The sequence below is a fragment of the Platalea leucorodia genome (genome assembly GCF_965183815.1).
Source record: "Platalea leucorodia genome assembly, chromosome: 1".
NCBI lineage: Eukaryota > Metazoa > Chordata > Aves > Pelecaniformes > Threskiornithidae > Platalea > Platalea leucorodia.
In genome coordinates, this window is record NC_138823.1 from 45,326,387 (window position 1) to 45,347,577 (window position 21,191).

General features: G+C 34.5%; 1 protein-coding gene across 1 annotated transcript in view; it reads right to left on the reverse strand.

Moving 5' to 3' along the window:
- SNTG1 (syntrophin gamma 1) overlaps positions 1-21,191 on the reverse strand; it is a gene marked incomplete at both ends in the record, with an annotated part of 163,496 nt that overhangs the window by 132,910 nt on the left and 9,395 nt on the right. The window contains 4 exons of the mRNA XM_082310700.1: positions 481-522; positions 630-673; positions 3,412-3,469; positions 10,392-10,448. Coding sequence (XP_082166826.1) covers positions 481-522; positions 630-673; positions 3,412-3,469; positions 10,392-10,448 — 201 coding nt within the window. The remainder of the gene's footprint in view (positions 1-480; positions 523-629; positions 674-3,411; positions 3,470-10,391; positions 10,449-21,191) is intronic.

Genomic DNA, 21,191 nt, shown 5'->3' on the forward strand with positions numbered 1-21,191 from the left:
AGCTTAACTGAAGGAGGAGAGGACCCTCATAAGTAACAGCCACACAATGAAAGGTAGACAAATAGTTTTGTTTCAATTTTTAAATAGGATTAAACCCAACCAAACAGCAAATCTCCAACATAGTGCAAATTACAGCTTTTGAAATTAAAATGACCTCACACAGCCAGAAAGGTGTAGCACTGTTGAAATTTGATAGCAATAAGCCAGAAGAAGAAATGTTGGAATATGTACAGCTAAAATCTGCATAATAAAATAAATCACCTTTAATATAGAAAAGTCTGTCAGAGAACAGCAATTATAGCAAACTTATGAAGAAGAGATTGCACTCAGATCTTAGTTGTTTGCCATGCTAGAAGGTACAGTCATATTTGTTTAGGAATTACAATAATACAGCTGATACGAGTGCATTGCTATCAGCGTACACTCTTATCTCAATAACTACAAAAGACAAAAAGTAGACTAAAAAACAGAAAAGCTCACCACTTCTTCATGCCTGCATTTCCTCACATTAATTCCATTAATCTGTTATTAAAAAGATAGAGAAAAGACTTACTCTACGTTTCATAAGTATAGATTTCATTTCACTTTTCTAGACAAACATAAACAAAAGAACTTGCAGTTTTACTCACCTGTAGAATTGCATCTCCTATAAAGAGCAAACCTGAAAGTTCCGCTGAAAACAGAAAGTATATTTTTCACTCATTTTGTACAAAACATCCTACATTTCGTGCACATGTATTCTTATTGAGTTTAATGTTTTTACATAATCTTTTAAAAATTTAAACAAAAACCTAATAAAAAGCCCAACATACAACTTCTGAATAAATTATTTGGATTCTTTTTTTTTAATCCCAAAATACTGGCATATCAGTGTTACAATGAAAGAGTCTACCCAGCCCAAATATTAGACTATGAAACACCTTCCATCAGTCACTAGCACCTTTCAGGCCATTATGGTGAGGTATGGCATACTTTTCTGAAGAGGAAATTACTGCAGGACTAGGTCCTATTTGCCTGTGAGAGATCATTTCTTACAAACTCTGAGGAAAAAGCAACATGGAATCTCCAGAGCTACTTATGAATGACAAATTTAACTTGTAAGATTTTATCAAGGATATTTTAGATCCTGCATCTTTGATAAACTCAGTGGAGTATTTATGCTGAAAATCTAGACAATCAGGATATTGCACAAAATCACCAGCCAAACTGAATTTGATTTTTAAGACAAAGCTATACCCTATAAATCACAAGGGAATTTACAAATTCTAATTCTACAGTTGCAATTTTTAAATATTATGTTGTTACACAGCTATCCAATGCAAATATACTTTATAAATACACAAGAAATATAACAAAAATTATTTAAGTGCCTATAAAGAAATAAATAACTGCTAACATGAGAGCTAAGGAATGTTAACAGATTATGTGGGATTATTTGTCTATAGTATTCCAAAACATCAAAGAAGACATTGTCTAGAAAAGATTAGAACTGGACTTGATTCAAAAACTTCACTTATTTACATGAGTTGTAAAACTAGAATCAATATTGACATAAATTATGATACTCGAGTGTGTGTTTAAAGGACTGGTCCTACTAGCTAAATGTAATAAAGGATGCTTAAGTTATTGGAGGATAGACATTCTGATTTATTTTTTTCTTTTTTCTCAAGTAAATGCACATCTCAATGTTCTTCTTCAGACTCTGGGCTTGCATGTACTAACACTTCATATATGACCTAATGGGCTAGCCTAAGCATCTTATGTGCATCACTGGTTTTGAGAATTGCATCAAATGCCACATTCTTGTTTAGAGGTCCAAAGAAAGGGCTGGAGTCAATTGGAAGAAGGGCAGAACCAAGCCTGCAGAGCTTTGAGGTACAGGCTCTGCGTCAAACAGCATTTTCTGTATCAAAGATCCCTAGTGCAGACACATGGCATGGCACTTTCTACACCACAAGACAGTAGTCTCCTACACAAGAGATGTCACTCAAAACTAGCTCTCTAAAAATCAGCAGTATTTTTAGTGAAAGCAGGAATGGAGATTATATCTCAGCCAGGTATTGAGGTTAGAAACAATGCATTGGCTACCGCAGCAAAAAAAATAACGACAAACATAAAAGAAAACAGTGTGCACTTTTGTGTGCTCAATTAAACATAAGTCTACCTTATTTTTCCTGCAGTGCTTAATAGCATTTTAATAGCTAGTGTAGGTAATATATGCCACATTATTATGTATTACATACTTATATGTATACTGAAAAGAACAGAGTCACAAGTATAACTTCTTAAGGTTAACCTTATTGCCTTCCTTAGGGGCTCATTCAATGCTACTTTATAGCCTCCCTACATACAATTTTCACATCTGCCTTTCAGGGTTGGCTTTCAGTTTTCAATACGCTGATTCTTGTGTACCTCTCTTTATCTGTGTGGGTGAAGATGAGATTTTTTTAAGCTGGCATATTTTAATTGTGCAGAAGCAGCATCCTGGAATTTCTGCATTACAGATGAAGGGAAATGCTTCCAAGTTTACGTTTCTGACCTTACACAAATGTACACAAATATACACAAACATAACAGAGATATTAAATACACCATACTAGTACTGATTCACCACCTTCATCTCTCTTCATCTCATTGTGCACATCATGAACTGTTTAACTGTTATCCATCTTCCTAGCACATATTATATCATTCCAGTAATTTCAAAACATTGCCAGTTAAAACCAATACAGAGATTCAGTACCAGCTCTGCTTGTACTAAAAATAAGTATGGTTAAGACCTTATGCAGTACCAGTTTTGCTATGTTTGAGATTCAGCACAGAATCTAATGCTGAAATAACACAGGGGTATTATCAAGGTTCTGCCATTACCCACCCCTGTCTGAGTACTACCCTACCAACCAGTATAAAAAGACATGCATTCTCTTCTTGTGTTACCATGCTTTAATGGCCAAACATTTGATCTGCTACAGCTTCCTCGGAATAACCATTTGGAAATAAAAGCCATAAAATCATTAACTTTTGTTAAATTTGCTAAACATTTTCATTCTCTAAATACCTTCCTGGCAATAACCATTTGGAAATGAAAGCCACAAAATCATTAGCTTTTGTTAAATTTGCTAAACATTTTCATTCTCTAAATACCTTCCTGTTTCTCTCCTTTAAAATAATGCTTTACAAGATTTTTTTTTTTCTTTTTAAATCATGTTGAAGGCTGTTTACAAAACATTCCAAATATAAATTCTGCACTTTTTCAGAGAACAGTTCTGAGGAAGAGAGAGATCATAATTACATGGAGAGAGAAATGGTACACCAATAGCATTTGTTTAACACTTCCTGAAGAATCTCAAGACTTAATGCACCTTGCTTTAAGGAGCATGTCAAAACAGAGTATACTAATCTGACACCCACCTCTTTGTTCTTTGGAAATCTTAGAAATGACCACTGGAATATTATGTTCTGCTCCACCCTAAAAACAGAATAAACGGCAATTTTGTCAGTCACTGGAAATATCTTTTTGCTTAAAATTATATTTTACCCTTTCTCTAACTGCAGTTTGTAGCGAGACTGATAAAATAACTCTGATTCTGCACTGCCTCCTTTTTTTTAAAAATAAATATTTGATTGGGACTAATTCCTTATTGCCCTTCATAAAGAAGTTCTCAATTGCCATCATCACTTCAGGAAGTGAATTGAGTGTTGTTCAAAACTCTACAAGACTTGAAGAAAAAGGACACCAGTTTCTGTGAATTCCGCAGGGCTTAATGTATGAAATCGTGTCCTGCAAAAGCAAAATGGCCGTCACGCTAAAATGGCAGCCATGCTGTGACCACTTAGTTTTCATGCTGGCGAGAAACAGGTAAACAAAAGCCCAAGAAAACCAAGTTTGGACTTTTCATCTCCAAAGCAGCCTTTATTTGTTTCCATCTCTGTCACACAAGCACAAAGAGCGAGCAAAGCAGTGGGATAAGTAAGAAGGAACAGAAAAAGAAATGTTAAGAAATGGAACAGTAGGTATTCAATAAATGGAGGAAAATAAAGGAAAGCTGGATGGTAATTCAAGAGTTTGACAGCAGTTCAACGCTGTTGCTTCATTCAATTTATCCTGTTGAGACTGGAAATGTTCATGGTGCTTAAGAATAAAGTACTAAAAAGAAACCTTAAATAAAAAGGAAACTCAAAAGAAGAGAAAGGCAAATATACGCAGAGACACAAATATTTTATCCTCTGTAGAAAGCATCAAAGTGTAAGCCTGAACGTAACCTGTACAAATTCAGATCATCAGAAATGACAGTCTGCCACACTGTTATTTTGCCTAAGATTCCTGGTTAAGGGTTTGCATAATCTTCTCTTCAGCAGCCATATTTTTCTTTGGAAACAATGGCTTTCTTAGGTCTAGGCATCCAGTGTCGAGGTGTGGAAAGGACTGACATGGGTATTTTGATAGTCTAAGGAACAGTACGTGCCCCTTCTTCATGCAATAACCAATTGTTTGAAACTGAACAGATTCCTGCACTCAATAGGTATTTCTGTCATGGAATTAAGATGAATTTCCTGTGAAACCATAGAATTTTAAATAGGATTAAAGTCCCTTCTGCCAGTGGCTATCAATGCAAATGGTCCTAAAGACACTGAGTTAATAGGGATCTCAGTAATATTACAACAATTACATGTCTACAAGAAAGGTTCTATTGACATTGCACAAGATGAGTGTTGAAAGCACCGAACATATTGATCTTTGTAGCACGGACTGAGTATTCACTCCACAAAGACCATGAGGCTCCCTTCATTTCAGTCAGGCTTAGAGATGTATTCAGACTACATTAATTGTATCATTATAACTTATTTAATATCTTTCAATGGTTTTCACCAGAGGAACAGCAACAGTAAAAGTTGGCTTCACTTAAGATAATCAGTTCAAGCTCAATAAATTTATAAGACTTAACCTACACCCTCCAGATTTTTCCTTAGTCACATGCACATCTAATTTCTTCCAAATTTTTCAAACAAACAGAAAAATACTTGTGTCAGTTCCCTTCCTAAGCCTCCAATGTTACACAGAGATTGCACTATCCAGGACATTTGAAGCTCAGCAAAGGAGTGTAGGGTTTGAAGCTCAGCATAGTTAACATAGGTCCTTTTTTCTCAGTAAAACGGCCTCCCTCCCTCCTTAGACTCAGCTCTCCAGTAAAGAGGGAAATTACTGTTATTATTAAGCCAGCCTGCAATGCACACAACATGATTATTCCTCCCTCCCTCACTATATCTACCTAAATCCATTTATACTGCAGATTTGAAGAAGCATTCAATAATGCCCTACTGAAGAAAATTATCTCCTCTTACTGCATCCCAGTCTGGACAGTATGAAGGATTCCTTTTAAATTAGTCACAGGAGGTGCTGCCTGCTATTCTAAGAAATAAAAATTCAAATTGGGAAAGATAAACTAGTTGACAACCCACCTACACCCAGTCATCATTAGCAATTTGCAGCAAGCTAAAAAAGCCAGATATATTCTGCAACATCTTGTTGAATACTACTTCACATTGACACTGCAGCCTTGCATCCTGCATCCTCTATACTTGATTCTCTGTCCTGTAGAAGAAAAACTGTATGTCCATCTAAATTCTGGTTTTATATGCTCAGAAGATACTCTACTGAAGAAAACTCTGGGAACAGAGGCCACTTTTCTATTGTTCTAAATTTTCCCTCCCTCTAGTGTGGACATGTAGTTATAACCTCAGACCAGAGGAGGGAACAAAAATACGTCAAGTAATGGTGTTGAAGTCTTAACGGCTCAGACCTCTACCAGACTCTAACACCAATCTTTGTAATGCAAATTTTCTTTGTCATTTTTCCTTAAGCAGGCAAGGATGAGCCTGGAATAAAGGTGGCTGCACACCTGCGGAGGTAGTCCTGCTAGAAGAGGCAGAGGAAGCTCTAATCACTGGCAGCTGTTTGAAGCTTACTGTCCTGGATGTTGGCCATTACTGGTGGGAGGTCACCCACACCTCCTTTCCAAGTGTCACATGGTACAGTTCTAAAGATTTTTTCTTATCCCAGTTTTTATGTATGAGGGTTTTTTTCTGAAGTTTCAGTCATATGAAAAATAGGGCAACTGAAACTAGTAACTTTTATTGACAAATGCTGTTTTTGTGTTTGACTCCAAGTATAATAAGAAAATTACTATTTTCTTTTTCTAAGCAGAGAGAGTCTATAAAAAATTAGACCAATTGTTGGACTTTAGCATCCTCAGAGTTAGACAATGTAGGGGACATTTTTATTTCATACTAAAAGGCGGTATTTATTCCACTAATGAAAATGAGCCTGTTTGTTTTAGCTTTAAGGTTTAGTGGCACAATACGGCTCATGTCTATGAGGATAAACTATCTTCCCACCTGAAAAGGGGTGACTTTATACATGTTGCCTATTGGAAGCAATCCATGTAAAACTCTGAACTGTGTTCATGGACTGTCTTAGAGAATACTCGTTGGTGTAAGCCAAAACTGTGCCAGGAATCATGCTAGCAGTTAAACAATATGGACAATAATGTGCCAACGTTAATTGGCACTTTTAAGCTTTTCTTTTCGATAGATTAGTGTAACTGGAACCAAAATGCCACTTCCAAAATGCATTCGATGTCAACTTCCACAAATACACAAGCCTTTAAAGATGAAAAGATAAATTTTTAAACTAAAAGTTAGATGATTAATCTATTAGTTAAAGCTTTCTAGCCTTTTTATTTTTTTTTTTTTTCAATTTGAAACACAGAGAAAATGTGTTAAAAAAAATCACAGAATGCATGAAGAGGAAGAGAATCATCTAAGTATGTACATAAGTGTGAGCAGGACAGGTGCACATGCTTGTTTTGGAGAATTTTTGATCAAGTCAAACTTTGAAAAGTCAAACCGAATCTTAGCAGATCTGCGATGCTGTTCATCATTTTAAAAGAATGATCAAAACAGAGGCAGGAAAATGGCACTGTGCAGAGTCCTGGTAGCCAGGAGTCAGACTGTAACTGCAAACCTTAATTTATTTAACGAACTATCAATTTTATTGCCTATTTCTGCAAGAACACTACACTCCAATTATTGAGAAACATGATGTTCTTTCAGAAGTCATACACTTAGCAGCTTCTTGTGTCAAATGTCTGCATCTCAAACTTGTCAGATGTGATAAATAACTGAAATATTACACTACGCTTACCAATTTCTACAACTCTATGGCTATTCCTTCACACAGAGGTTTATTACTGAGGATTCTAAAGGGGCTTCAGAAATTAGAAAACAGTTCCTTCTGAAGAGTGTAAAACAGATCAGTTCTGCTTCAGATTCAATCACACTTTTACCATTAACTTCAGTAAAATGAAGTACAGCAAAACACAAAACAGGGCTTTTTTTGTTCTTTCAGACCTTCAAAGAGCAGATTATAAGCAATTTTTTAAAGGGCATAAGTTTAGATCTTGTGTAAAAATCAATCTGACAAGCAGATCTTTTTAAGCAGTTAGCTGAATCTCTGACTTTTACAAATATAGTTGGAGCACCCAGGTTATAACACAAAAGAAGAGAGTTCCCCTCATAGACAAGTCACCAAAAGATAACTAGACAGTTTCATTTTGGAATTATTAACATTTTGACCTTCTGCTCTTCAGGAAAAAAAAAAAATATCCAAGGGTCCAGAATACTTAAGGTGGGATAAGACACTTCCAAAATTTATTCAAGCGAAAGTTAAAAGGTGACTTGGCCATGTGAGATTTCTGATAGCAAATGGGTGTTTAAGTTAGCAGAAAAAAGGCATGGTAATGCCCTAGAACTGAATACCCAAACTGGACAAATTCATATTAAAACACAAGCAAATATTTTAAAGTGAGGGTCATTAATCACTGTACTGCTATAACTCACACCTCAGATGAACTGCATCTGCTGATATACACCACTGCCAGAAAGTAAGTCCTCAGATAACCCCCATCTTTAAATAATCTGAGTGTAGCAAGACAACAGGAACTACTGTAGTATATGGGGTTGTGGGAGATAGAGTTACTGAAACAAGGAGGAAAGGCCTCAGTCCTCCTCAGTCCTACAGGGTGACTTGTAGACCTCTACTTTAAGGCACTATTACGAAATAATTATTTTTCTGTTTAAAACTAATAATAAATATGTCCTTTATTAAAGTACAGGAATCTTCCAAAACAAAACAAAAGAAAGTAACAAACAGTTATTCAGCTGCAAGAGGAAGCATAACATGATTGAATAGTACCTTTTAAAACAGCAAACTGGCATGTTTCAGAATATTTAGAACTAACATTGACACTTCATGGCATACCTAAAAAGTCCATTTCACTGAGCCTCCATAAACTACAAAAACATTACTTTAAGTTCCAGTTCTAAGTTGTTTCTTACTACTCACTTAATGTGAAAATAGCACATTATATTGATTAATTATTTGTTTAGATTGTGATGGCTATCCAATTGCTTGTCCATCTTTCTTTTTGAGAATGTAGGTTTACTAATAAAATTCTACTCAGCATTTTCGTTATCTAATCTACACCATCTGAGTAAGTTTGAGTTTCCTTTGTTGAAAGAGATCTCTTTTCTATATAATGACATCTGTTGAAGGAATTCCATCACCTGATTATTAGTTATTCCAAAAATTAAAAAGAAATCATCTATTCACACCTGAATTTATGTAGCTTCACCTTTCCACTACTTAGATTAATTTTGATCAAAATATCTATGCAATACAATAAACTTAGAAAATATGTTTAAATAAAATAATTTAATTTAAAGCTTTTGTTTGTAAATTCTATTGCAGTTGCTTCTAATACACTTAATATAGTTTTTCACTGTTATTTTTTTCTATTGAAACAGGATCTTATTAAAAAAAAAAAAAAGATAAATCCCCTTCTAGGCTGAATTCACAGTCTGTTTTGGCACTTTTAAATACTTCTGCAACTTCCAAGAATTTTCTTCAGAACAATGGATATCTTGCTCTAAAACTTTAAGAATATCTTCCTCCACTAATTTAAGAAAGACCGTTGCACATTCACTATTTAATTTCTATTTCAGAATGATATTTTATTTCATACAATGTACCTCATACTTAAATAATGTAATCATGAGCTTGTCAGCAATTTTAGTTCTAAAAGGTAACTCATTGTACTGTATAACTAAAAAATCAATTTTTTACTCTTCAGTCAACTCTTGATGAGATTTGCTCTCCAAACCTCAAAAGTCCCTACTGTAACCTGTTATTCCTTAGCAGCAGCTGAATAAAACCTCATTCACCCATATACTTGATTTTACACTGACACGCATTACTTCATCGTTATTCAGTGAACTGTAACCTATAAAGATATTGGAGGAAAATAACCTGTGTATTGTTGACGAAACTCATGAGAAACTTTGGCCACAAAATAGCAATTAGTTTTCCGTGAATAGAGGTCCTTAGTGGGTCAACAAGATAACAGCAAGTGTACCAAGACATATTTTAAGAACTAGTATTTCTATTCAACAATATTCATATCAATGACAACACAAATGAACATTAATCCCTCTTCTAAGTCACTTCTTGTAAGGTCAGTACTAGCGGATGTTCACAGGAAAGTCTATATTTTCACTTTATATGCATAATTTAAGTCTCTCTGCATTCATGTGAAGTACACTTCACTTTTTCCATTGCTATATTGAGACTGAGGACTGCTGTGTTTAGAAGATAAAATTAATGTTGTGTTTTCTACACTGAGACTCAAAGCTAAGGTAAGGTTTTCAAAATCATAGATTATGAGCACAAAAAATTATTAATCCTTCCTCCCTCTCTTCATCCCTCCCTCCCTCAAAAAGGATCACCTACACTTACATATGTTCTTAAATTTAATGGAAGAAAGTAAAAATATGGTACCATGATAAATTGCTGCCTTTGCTTGATCTACAGCAAAATAAACAATATGAGAAAGCAATAATACTTTCTCTCCTACTAATGAATTGCAGTGAATTAATGTGATGTTCTTTGTAGGAGAATTGATGATGAACTTATTGGCTGTTCCATGTGCCTGCCACTGTAATTTAGCATTCATTTATAAGCACTTAAATTAGAGCGCTGTTGAACAAAAGTACAGTCTGTGCAGTTGCAAACACTTTTCAACTCTTCTATCAAATCTTATTACAGAGTTGCTCAGCTTGAATCTTAAGGCAATGACCTTTCCATTGCCTTCCATTCCACAGGGCAGTGTAGTTGCTGGTTGCCCACTGTGACAGTATCTAACATCCCAGAATACATTTGCTTTCTTGTTTCTATTCCTCTAAAATATAGTTTGTCCTCGCTAAAAGTAACATTAAACATATACAAAGACACTTCTTGTGTAACGTGGAATAATAGACAAAAAAAATCATCCTACCTTTATACTTAATCCAAATCCTCCTACAGTCTGTCTTCTAATTGTTACTGTTCTTTCCTGGAAAAAAAATAAATCAAGTTTTGTTAGATTTAATGCTTTCTGCCATAACATCTGTATTCACACTTCAATAAGTTGTTTCTGTGCTTCCATCCTACATCATTGATTTTTCTTGTTTTAATAAACTTGTGAGTTCCTGAATACGAAAATCCCATGAAACCTGTGCTGCAGAGGAAAAACAGAGTCTGGAAGAAAAGCAGAGGTCCTGTCTCAGACAAAAATTCATTTGTTCAATTCATACCATACTAGCAAGTACTGCAATGCAATAAGAATAGAACTGTAGAGTTTAACAGTTAGTGTACAACACATGCATTTCAGAGGTCTTAAACTCAACTAGTCCTAAATTGGTCCCATATGCAGACTGAGCACTACATGCTGAAGTACATAAACTGCACTCCTGTAGCACATTTTCCAATTTAGTTTCATCCAAAAGGAATACAGCTTGTGTACTCCAAGACCACTCAGTGATGTGAACCAAAGCATGATAAATGCACATGATCCAGAAATTCATTCCAAAGCACAGTCCTGATCCAAATTAAAAAACTAATACAAGCACAGCCACTGTTGACCTCAGAGCTATGGTTTAAAAATCATAACCAGCGATTTACAGGGTGCTGTTACAGACAGAATTATTTAAAACAGCCCATTTTTCCCCTTTTATTGATCATCCTAAAATTTGTTCTGTAAAAACTGTAGGCTAGTATCTGTCTTAGATATGAACATTTACAAAAAAGACTTTTTCTTTTCCCTAGCCTGTCTTGTTGACTTTATTCCCAAAGATCATTTAGAATTGGTCAATTTGGTCAGCAGTAAAAAATGTTAGTAGCAGGTATACCATATGTCCATATACAAATATATGGAATATATAGATTTTTTAATGCCCTCTACATGTGGTCTAGATTTTACACTCATTTCATTATATACATTGCATAGCATAAGTCTACATATATATTACACCTATCTATGTTCATGTATTTCAGCATAATCAGCATAGATTGCCAGTCTCAGTCAGATTTGAATGTCTCTCATCAGAAACATACCAGTGACAGAGAGAATGAAATATCTACAGAGATTTTTTTTCTCCTTACTTCATATACAGAAAGGAAAAGAAAGATTGTAGGGCTACCACATAAGAGTTTTTAAAAAGTGATACTGCTGAATTTAGGGGAAAATCCAGTTGTTGTCTTTCTTTTTCATATTTGTGACAAATATGAATTGTGTAACTGCAGAAAGAGCAAGCATAAACTAGTCCAATGTTTTGGGTGGTAAGACAAAATGGATTTCCTAAAATGACACTTTCCATTTATTTATTTAGGGTAATGCTTGTAAATGTTTAATCTAAGAAAGAGGTACGTAATTTTGCTGTTAAATGGCCAAATGTTTCAATTTTTTTTTTTTTTAACATTCAGAATGCATGAAAAAAATATGCTCTTATATTTGTAACCCACAAATGAATGTGTAGCATGGCAATAGAGGAATATATGGCTATCCTGTTTCATCAATGTGCTTCTGCGCTGTTCAGAGGGACCAGAAGAGCCTTCTCGGCTCTCAGCTCACACCTTCTAGGAAGGAACTTTCATAATGGAGTTCCCAGAAACTGGGTTCAGTCCACAAAGTTATTTCACTTCAGGCCACAAACTGTACTTAGAAAACTTTTTGTCTGTCAGGACGTTTCAGTCACAGGTAATGCTGCAGACAATATATTCAGGCTAAACCAATATAGGCCACAGTCTGATGTGTGGTCTAAGCTGAGTTTACACAAATTAACATGAAACACTCAGCTGTGGCTTCACTGGTAGCTGTATTTTTCCTGTTAACTCTACCTCATTTCCAGCTCCAGCTTGTGTTGAATATCTAGGTAAGAACAGAAGCTTGACTTGTACGCTCTAGTCAATACATTCTAGTATTTTTGTTACACATGCTCAGATCATACAGAAAATACTTGTGTTGCCTAAGATGATGTTGAAAAATAGCAACCTTTTAACAAAGATAAACTGCCTTGATTACATTAACCATGAATGGAGTAAAGAATATCACACTTTACAATTAAATTTCAAATAAAGTGGTGTGCTCAGTGAAAAAAAATAAATCTTCATTAAAATTTCTAGTTCATGATAAGTCAGTAGTCACTGTAAAGTTTAAATAGTGGCACCTGAATATATTCTAAGATGGAGCTATGCTTTTAAAAAGCCTAATAGAAAGCTGTCTTGCAGAATATTTCTATTCTTCCTGTTGTCCTTCTTAGCACAACACACACACAAGTACACATATAAAAGAGCCAATAAAATATTCTTTCTGGTTTTCACTCAAGCAAAGGCAGAGTCAAGCCAGCCCTGAAAACACTTGATCTGGGGTCTTTTGTGAGTTTATTGGTGCTGTCTAACAGGAAACTAGAAACATTTTACACAGGAGTTCGGCATTACTTTTTAAGAGAATGAAAGCATACCAGATTACTAAATAGATAAAACTGTGTAAAAACAAGCAAAGGGAACTGAAAATTTTCAAGCAACTGCAATTTTCCAGCACATGGTTTCATCTGGTATTTTTTCTAGGTTATTTTCTATCTCCATTGAGAGTAGATATTCAATATTTCAGGTCTGGACTGTTACTGAACTGAATTGAACTTTAAAAACATACTGCAAACTAGATCCACTCAAGTGATGTGTTATGTTTAACAAAGGCATTGCATTGTATTTAACCTATGCTAATTCAACACACTTCTCAGTCTCACAATAAAGAAATATTACTTTGGTGCATCTCAAGTGTAAAGACTTACATATTCTTCACAGCATGATAGCTAACAATTGCAAACATGCAAACAATTAATGATCTTCAAAAATACAAATCAAAAATACATACAAATTATATATTTCATTAGTAAACCATCAATAATCCCCTAGTCTGCGATTGCAAACCTCACATAAACAATATAGCGAAACAGCATTTCCAGAACTCTCAGAAGCATTACACATTTCATACACCAGAATTTTGGCTTAGGATCAGACCTCAGCTGTGATCAACTCCTCTTTTTTTACCCAGAAGTTTAGAAGAAAAATGATAAGACTCATCTAACCACAGTTAATTCATCTAAAACAGAGCCATTAGTCAAGGCAAGTTTTCTCCTGTAATCAGTAACGAAAAATAAATACATTCAATCCAGGTGAGTCAAAGCAGATGCCCAAGTTAGGTGATAATCATCTTCATTATCTATGTCCTCCATTGAGTATAGAGCCAGGATGTCAAATTTAGCTTTGGAAAAATGAATTCTTCTCTTTAGAGTTGCAGAGTAACTTGAGTAAGTATTTTGATGGTACATGCCAGCTTTGAAATGTTTTTCCAGGAAACTCTTTTATCCAAGTAAGTTTTTGTTTGTGACTTGCATGGCTTGAATGTGACTTTTTGTATGTGACTCGCAAAAAAACCCAAACCAAGCTTTATTTTTAGTGTCATCTTCAACCAAGGTGAACTGAATAAACCTTGTCTGCAAAGCACTATATTTCAATGTAAAACAATATTTTTAATATCATGATTAATACAAAAAAGACATTTGACCAGCAAACTGAAGCAAATTATTTTATTCTGATGTCTTTAATTAGCATTTGAAATGAACAATAACAATAATAAAATGCTTTTCACTGGTCTAATAGCTTTAATTTCTTAAAATGCTTTACAACTATTCATTAATAAAATATGGTGACAGCTCTGGAAGGCAACATATTTTGTCCCAGTAAAGAAGTGCTCTAAGTATCCTGATTGACCATTTATGCTATTCCAGGTTAAAGATAGGGCTGCTCCATTGATTCCAAGTATCTTCTTAAAATAAAATCTAACTAAAAATCTGTGCCAGTTGTAGATTTGTCTATTAATATTTTACTTGGCTTTGCTTTCCCCTCTATTTGCACAGGGTAGTATTCTATGATTGAACTTGCAATGGTTTTGCAAATTCCAAAAGCAACTTCATCCCCAAGTTTACAAAATAAAACTTGATTCTGATGAAAAGCTACTTAGTTCAATACCAAGACTACAAAAAATGTCCTGTTAGCTTGTAATTCCATTATCACATTTGTTAACTACGTTACACCAAACAGAAGGAAAGTTAGAGCTCCTAGGATCCTTAAATGCAAGATTCAGAGCAGTGTTTTAGAAGCTGCTTCCTGGAACAGAACAAAAGGAGTTATCATTTTATTGAAAAACTCAAAGCTGCTGCCAAGCTGTCAGCATTTTCCATGCCTCTAACTCAGAAAATTCCTCATCCACACATATGTTCATTGACTGGAAAGGAGAGCTAAGAGTTTTGCCAAAAAAATTCTTCCTCAGAGCTATGCAGTGAAAGAGAAGCAATGTTTTTTAGGCTTTCATTAAAGAGGTATTAAAATTTCTACTTAAAATCCATATGACCTTCTTGAGATCACGGACGTCATCTTAAATGAGATTATAAGTGAAGAATGACTGTGTGAGCAAAAAGCAACAGTAAACAGTCAGGAAAGGAAAACACAGAATCCTATGTAATCGTTATCTATTTAAATTTAGTCAAGAGTTAATGTTATTTTTAATAGTTAAATCTTAGGGCACAGTAAAGTTTCAAATATTTCATACTGACTGCTATGTGATGGAAAAGGAAGTTTATAATTGCTTAACTGACTCTTAACAATAATGATTAATTAGTAATACTTTCAAATTATTTGTTCTGTATCATATAAACCAGTAATCTAATGTGATCTAATAATCTGTTTCTATGAAAGCAGTCAAATAACAGTTCAACAAAAGAATGCAGAAATTTCAAAACTCATCATAAAACCAAGTTAACAGCATGTGAAACTTCAATAGTCCATTACTCAACATTTTTACTGGGATATAAATATTGCATTTTTAGTTTGGGACACTGGTGTGTCTGGTTATTCATCTTACAAGAGTAAAGGTATGAAGAATTAATTTGTCTAGGTCCAGAGAGAAAAAAAGACCTCTGTTTTCACAGTGGATAGAACAGACACCAAGGTACTACACACATGGAAGAACATGGAAAAGAGCTGAATGGGTGCAGAACAAAACAGTAGGTGGGAAAAGAGGGCTAGACATGGAGAGGAATCTACAGCAAAGTGACATGGAAAAATGTAGGGAAAAAAGGGAAGAAAATGATAGAATATAATTTTTAAAATGTAATAATGAAATACAAAGATATCATCAATACATTGGCAGCAACTTCATAGATCAACCTGTTAACATTTGATGCCATAATATCTTCAAGGCCATGCTCTCATGTAGTTTATCAGCTATTAGTAATCCCACTACATTCTGAAATAAGAAAATATCATGAGAAAATTTTTTTCGTTGAATTATTTCATACATTTTCAAGAAAGGAAATTTTATAGCCTCTTTTTGATGATGCTTTGCTCTTTCTTACTGGCATTTCTTTGGATTAATTGATATGAGCACTCAAACTTTACACTCATTCCGAGTGTAAAGGCCACAGGACACAGGTCAGTCACATTTCCAATTTGAATTAATAGCGTTAACAAGGTTTGCCACCAGACTTGCTCATCTACTAACAATTTCCATTGTGCGACATTCGAAGCTTGTCTCTGTATTTCAGTTCCTCGTGCAACTGGAGAAAATTGGCAGTAAGGGATGGTGGCAGAATGCCTGGTCAATTGGAAATCCCCCTTCCTCTGCAGCCATGCTGGAGACTGAGGACAGCAAATGCAGCTGTGTTGTGTAGACTGTTAACACTGACTGGAACGAGCAAGAGCACTCGCCCCTTCGCTTGTTCTCACTTCAAGTCACACAGCATATGCCTAAAAGCAGAAACATTCACCTCAATATCTACTAATAAAAATTCTATTCCTAGGATTGGTTTATTTCAAAAGTACTGCATTTCTTAATATAGAAATAAAAGAGAAAAAAAAAAAAAAACAAACACAAACCCAAAGTCAGTATGTATCTGCATTCCCACTAGGCTTGGTAATGAACACTCTCTCTAATTCCGTGATAGCTGTAGTTTCCAGCTACTGCCTCGCATCATACACTGCCATTGATCAATGCTTTGGGTTCTCCAAATGTTTTCTGGTTTGCAATATTTTTCTTTTTTGTGGGGGAAAAACCTTCTTCCAATGAGAAAAAGCTGTTCTGCTCTTTCAAATTTGGCTTTACAAATGGCAGTCCTGTGTTCGAACCTCAGTAGATTGCTATGTTGTTTTTTTTTTTTTAAGTAGCTGCAGAAAGATAACCTGGGTTAGGTTGTCCCTAAATAATCGTATTTACATCTGTCAGTTCTAGGTTGTCACTTAAAAGCTATCCAGATTGGCAGGGTAGAAAAAAAAATCTGCCACCATCTGATAGATATTTGATGGTTTCTGTGAAAAAATGGATTCACTCCACTGAATAGCTGACAGGTACCAACATGATTAAAAAAAAAAAAAATCACCATTCTTACTGGTAGCTTTGTGAAGGTAACAAGAATGGAAAGTGCTTGAAAGGTGACTGATCTGTTCACATATTTGCAATTCTCTCCAGGACAGGGAGTTTCACCTTGGCACTGTTCATATTATTCAATCACACATCACAACCAAAATAGTAAATAAATACAGAAATAAATACAATACAGAAAATAAACGAAAACCATATGTTTACTATTTTAAGCTTTTCACTTTTTTCTTCATTTGTTTTTCTATACATTAACATTGCGAACATTAATTGAACTTGTTTTACCTACACCAAAATATAGGAAAAGAAAATTTTAAACTCTCAAAAGAGAATGATCCAATGTAACAGATTTAAAATTCACTCTCAGGAAGTTCCAAAATTCTGAAATGTGCAAGCAAGGGAAATGTAATAAATTCATCTGACTGCTCACGCGAGTCACAGTTAAGTGATATGTTCTGAATTTAAACTTATACTGAAAAATTAAAAATACCTTTATCATTTAAATAAAAAAGTCACGAAAAACATGCTATTGTGCAAAGTTTGTAAATTGAGAAACTAACTAATCTCTAACGCAACTTATTTTTTTGTAATACCATATGGGCTTTGTACAGAGTTATAAATCTTTCAACACAGTTGATTTCATAATACCAAAAGGACAACTTTAAAAGTGAGATATCATATGTTCTCATCTTTACAAGAGAAAGAAGAATGATTGTGTGATTAATAATGCCAGAAATCAGTTCTGGCTACAGTTCAACAATTTAAGTCAGTGTTACTTTCTGAACTTGGAAAAGGTGTTTATTGATGTAGGTTTTTTCTCTATTAAAAAAACAATTACAGTCCATAGGTTACATTCAGATACATTTGTATCAACCTCAGTTAAATCCTTGGACAAATGCGGTACTACTCTGAGAGATGTTGTTCTATAAATTCACAAAAATGTGCATTCACTTTTTATTAGTATTGAAATTATGAATGATCTTCACATCAATCTCCCAAAAAAGCCCTTAAGTAAAAAAATGCTAAAAGAAATTATTAACATTTAATTAAATAATGCATGACTACACAGCAGTATAGAATTACATTACTCAAAAGAAATGAGAATCATCTGTATGTTATCATCAGGTGAGTATTTTTGAGTAGTATTTTGGAAAATCTATGACTCTCTAACAGAACCTTTAAGAAAATTATGTGAAAACGCAAAATGTCCTGGTAGCTGAACTTAACAATTTGCCAGCTGCTCACAGTTTATTTTCAGTCTTTTAGAAAAACAGTAGCTGATTCAAATCATCCATCTTGTCAGAGGGTACATTGTGATATCCTTGGTTTATGGATCTTACATGCACATACTCTCTATTAGAAAAAAATCTGAGTACGATTAGCAAACAAATAAAATCTATTAAAGAAAAGAAGAAAAGAAGCACAGCTCCCTAGACAGATAACCTAATTTTCTTGATAAAACATAATCCTTTTACTTGAATTTCAGATGTTCATGAAAGGTGAAAGAAATTGTGAGGATTAACTCTAAAATAAAAATTTTGATTCTGGAATTGCAAAGATTAAAACTTTTCCTAGGAATAAATCTACTGAAGAGTCATATTTCAGACCAGACACACCATATCTTAGGCTATGAGATTGTAATTTTCCTCCCATTGTAATTTTCAGCAAGGTCAGTATTAGGCTATCCTTGTTACTCCAGGCTATTGACCTATACGTCTAAAAAGACTGGGAGTTGCCTTATTGCACATTCTCATCTGGAACAACGTATAGCAAACTTTTATGAGTATAATTTCATGTAATTCAAGAAATATGTTTAAAAGGAAATATAAAATAAGGATCTTCTATACTTCTACCATCAATACTGATGAAGTTCCTACATGGTTTAATTCAGCTGTTTTCAGGGCATTTCTTTATCAGATGAAAAGAGCAAAAATCCTAACTGTACCACAATAAACTGTCATGGAGATTTATGACAATTATAATTATAAGAAAGCTCTCTGTTGGCAATACCAGAATTATGAAAAAATATTTTGTGAGAGTCCAGTACTTCAGGGGAGAAAAAAGTGTACCTGACCTAACAGTCACCAGTCTTATCTTCCAATTTTCCCACAGAGACACTCACGGATATCTTCAGAACACAAGCTACTCCAACTCAGGCATACACTTCCCATACTATAAAGCCCCTCTACAGGCAAGGATTTAATTTGGATTAGTAAAGACACTGCCTTCTAGGCTTTGAGTTTCACAAAATGTTCTCATCTCACTTTTGGTCATTCGCACTGGAGTTTAAATCTACATCAGATATCCACGAGCAGATATCCACAGCATAATGCAGAATGCACTATATTTCTGCCTTTGGAAATCAAGTCTTTCTTATTGCACACATAAAGAAACCTCTGTAATACTTATTGATGCAACTGATGCTCAAATTTAGATCTAATCCATGATCATTTGAATGATCTTTGATGCCTTATGGAATTACTACAGGTACAATTGCTGCAGGACCCTCACTAACACTATCATTTTGTTCAGCCTACTAAAGAAACAGATGCTTTTTTTTTTAGTGTTTAACACTGTTTATGTTGCTTATAATCTTTTATGCATTTTATTTTCTTACTTGAAACTGTATACAATGAAAGAAGAAACAAGGTTCCTTTGCAACTCTTTAGCTTTGGAAAACTAGAACTGTTTTCCATCAAAAAGGAAGTGTTCTAAATTAAGAACTAGGTCCTTATCCCATGTACTCACATTAAGCAGCACCTCATTCCTAAGGAGCCATTGATTTCATTTAGATTATTCCACAGGATGCAGATCAGGATACCACTGGAACGTTAAGTGCCTGTTTAAAGTCTGTCCTACACAGAGGAGCATGCAAATTGATTCAGACCCAACAAACAGAAGAGATACTGTTCTGAACTAGAAACATAGTAATAGCCTTTCGGTCCTTAACAGTACAGAAGTGATTAAAACCTTACAATCAAATTGTTTGAAGATTATTTATTAAAACAGATTAAAAAGAGCTTTTACTGTAGCTACTCATCTGTAAAATTTAACAATGCTATTGTTCCTCAGTTACAAATTTTGTTTTTATTCTTTAGAGCTTATTCTGAGGCATTCAATGTCAGTTGCTAATGAAAACACTTGCTCTTTAGAATGCATGTAAAAGAAAACTAGATGTGGTCAGTCATCTAGAATGACAGAAAGAACAAAACAAAATCAGCCAAGCAAAGTAAAAGATAAGAAAAACAAATAAACAAACAAACAAGATACCTACTAAATCAGGAATAAAAATGACGAAAAAACTGCAAAAAGAATTAAGCCTGTGGGACTTGTCTGATCATGCTATACAATCAAGGCATATGATTCCAGATTATTTAAATGACCTGTGATAAAAGACAGTTAACTCTCTCCGAAATGCCAATTCCTTAGTTGGAATGAACATACTGATTCAAGTCCTGGTCTTAATCCCAGAGGAAATCAGGGTAAAGTGCTCAAAAGTCACTAGCCTAACAATGACACTTCCAAGAGAAAAGAAACTCCTCATCACCACACTAATATCAATTAGTTAATGAGTTATGCATTCAACATGCAAATAAGATAGGGGAGTGTAATTGGTGAAGCAAATCATCCACTATTTTCTACAGTGCTGTTGCAAAACTAAAGAGGGCAAAACTGTAAGAGAAAGCCTTGCTGTGAAATGGAAAAAAAATAAATATGTATTTCATGAAGACATTTAAATAACAAGTTCAGCAGAAGTAATAGATATTACAGGACAATAATGAAAGTCATATTTTTGAGTGATAAAATCTTTTAATAAATAATGCCAGAAAGGGTTGGTGGAGTAACGGGGCCACAGTGTGTGTTGCTAATTCAACAACTATAGCCTGAGCTTGAACTCTTAATTTCTTTCCGTCTGGGCTGCTAAATAGCCTGTATGTTGAGGAACAGTACAATCTGATTGGTAAAAGGAGCATCTATATTCCATATAAAGCACACAGACCTGTATTAGTAAATTGTATTTGTACAGCATGAAACCTTCAAAAGCTAATGTCAGATTTGACGTGCGAATAAGCCCAGCCTGTATGGAGACAGTGTAGGCAGTGTGTTCCTCTTGTTTCAGAGAAAAACTCAGAACCATCCACCTTGAGATGTTCATCACAGTGAGATGGATTCTCCTATACATTTTCCATTAATCTTCTACACTGTTAGCACTGCTGACATTATACCATTTTACTTCTGGTTTCTGCTTTTTATCTTTTTATTATACTTGTATTTAGAGATACAAGGATGTGGCAACAGCAGCAATTAATTAAGAAAACAGAC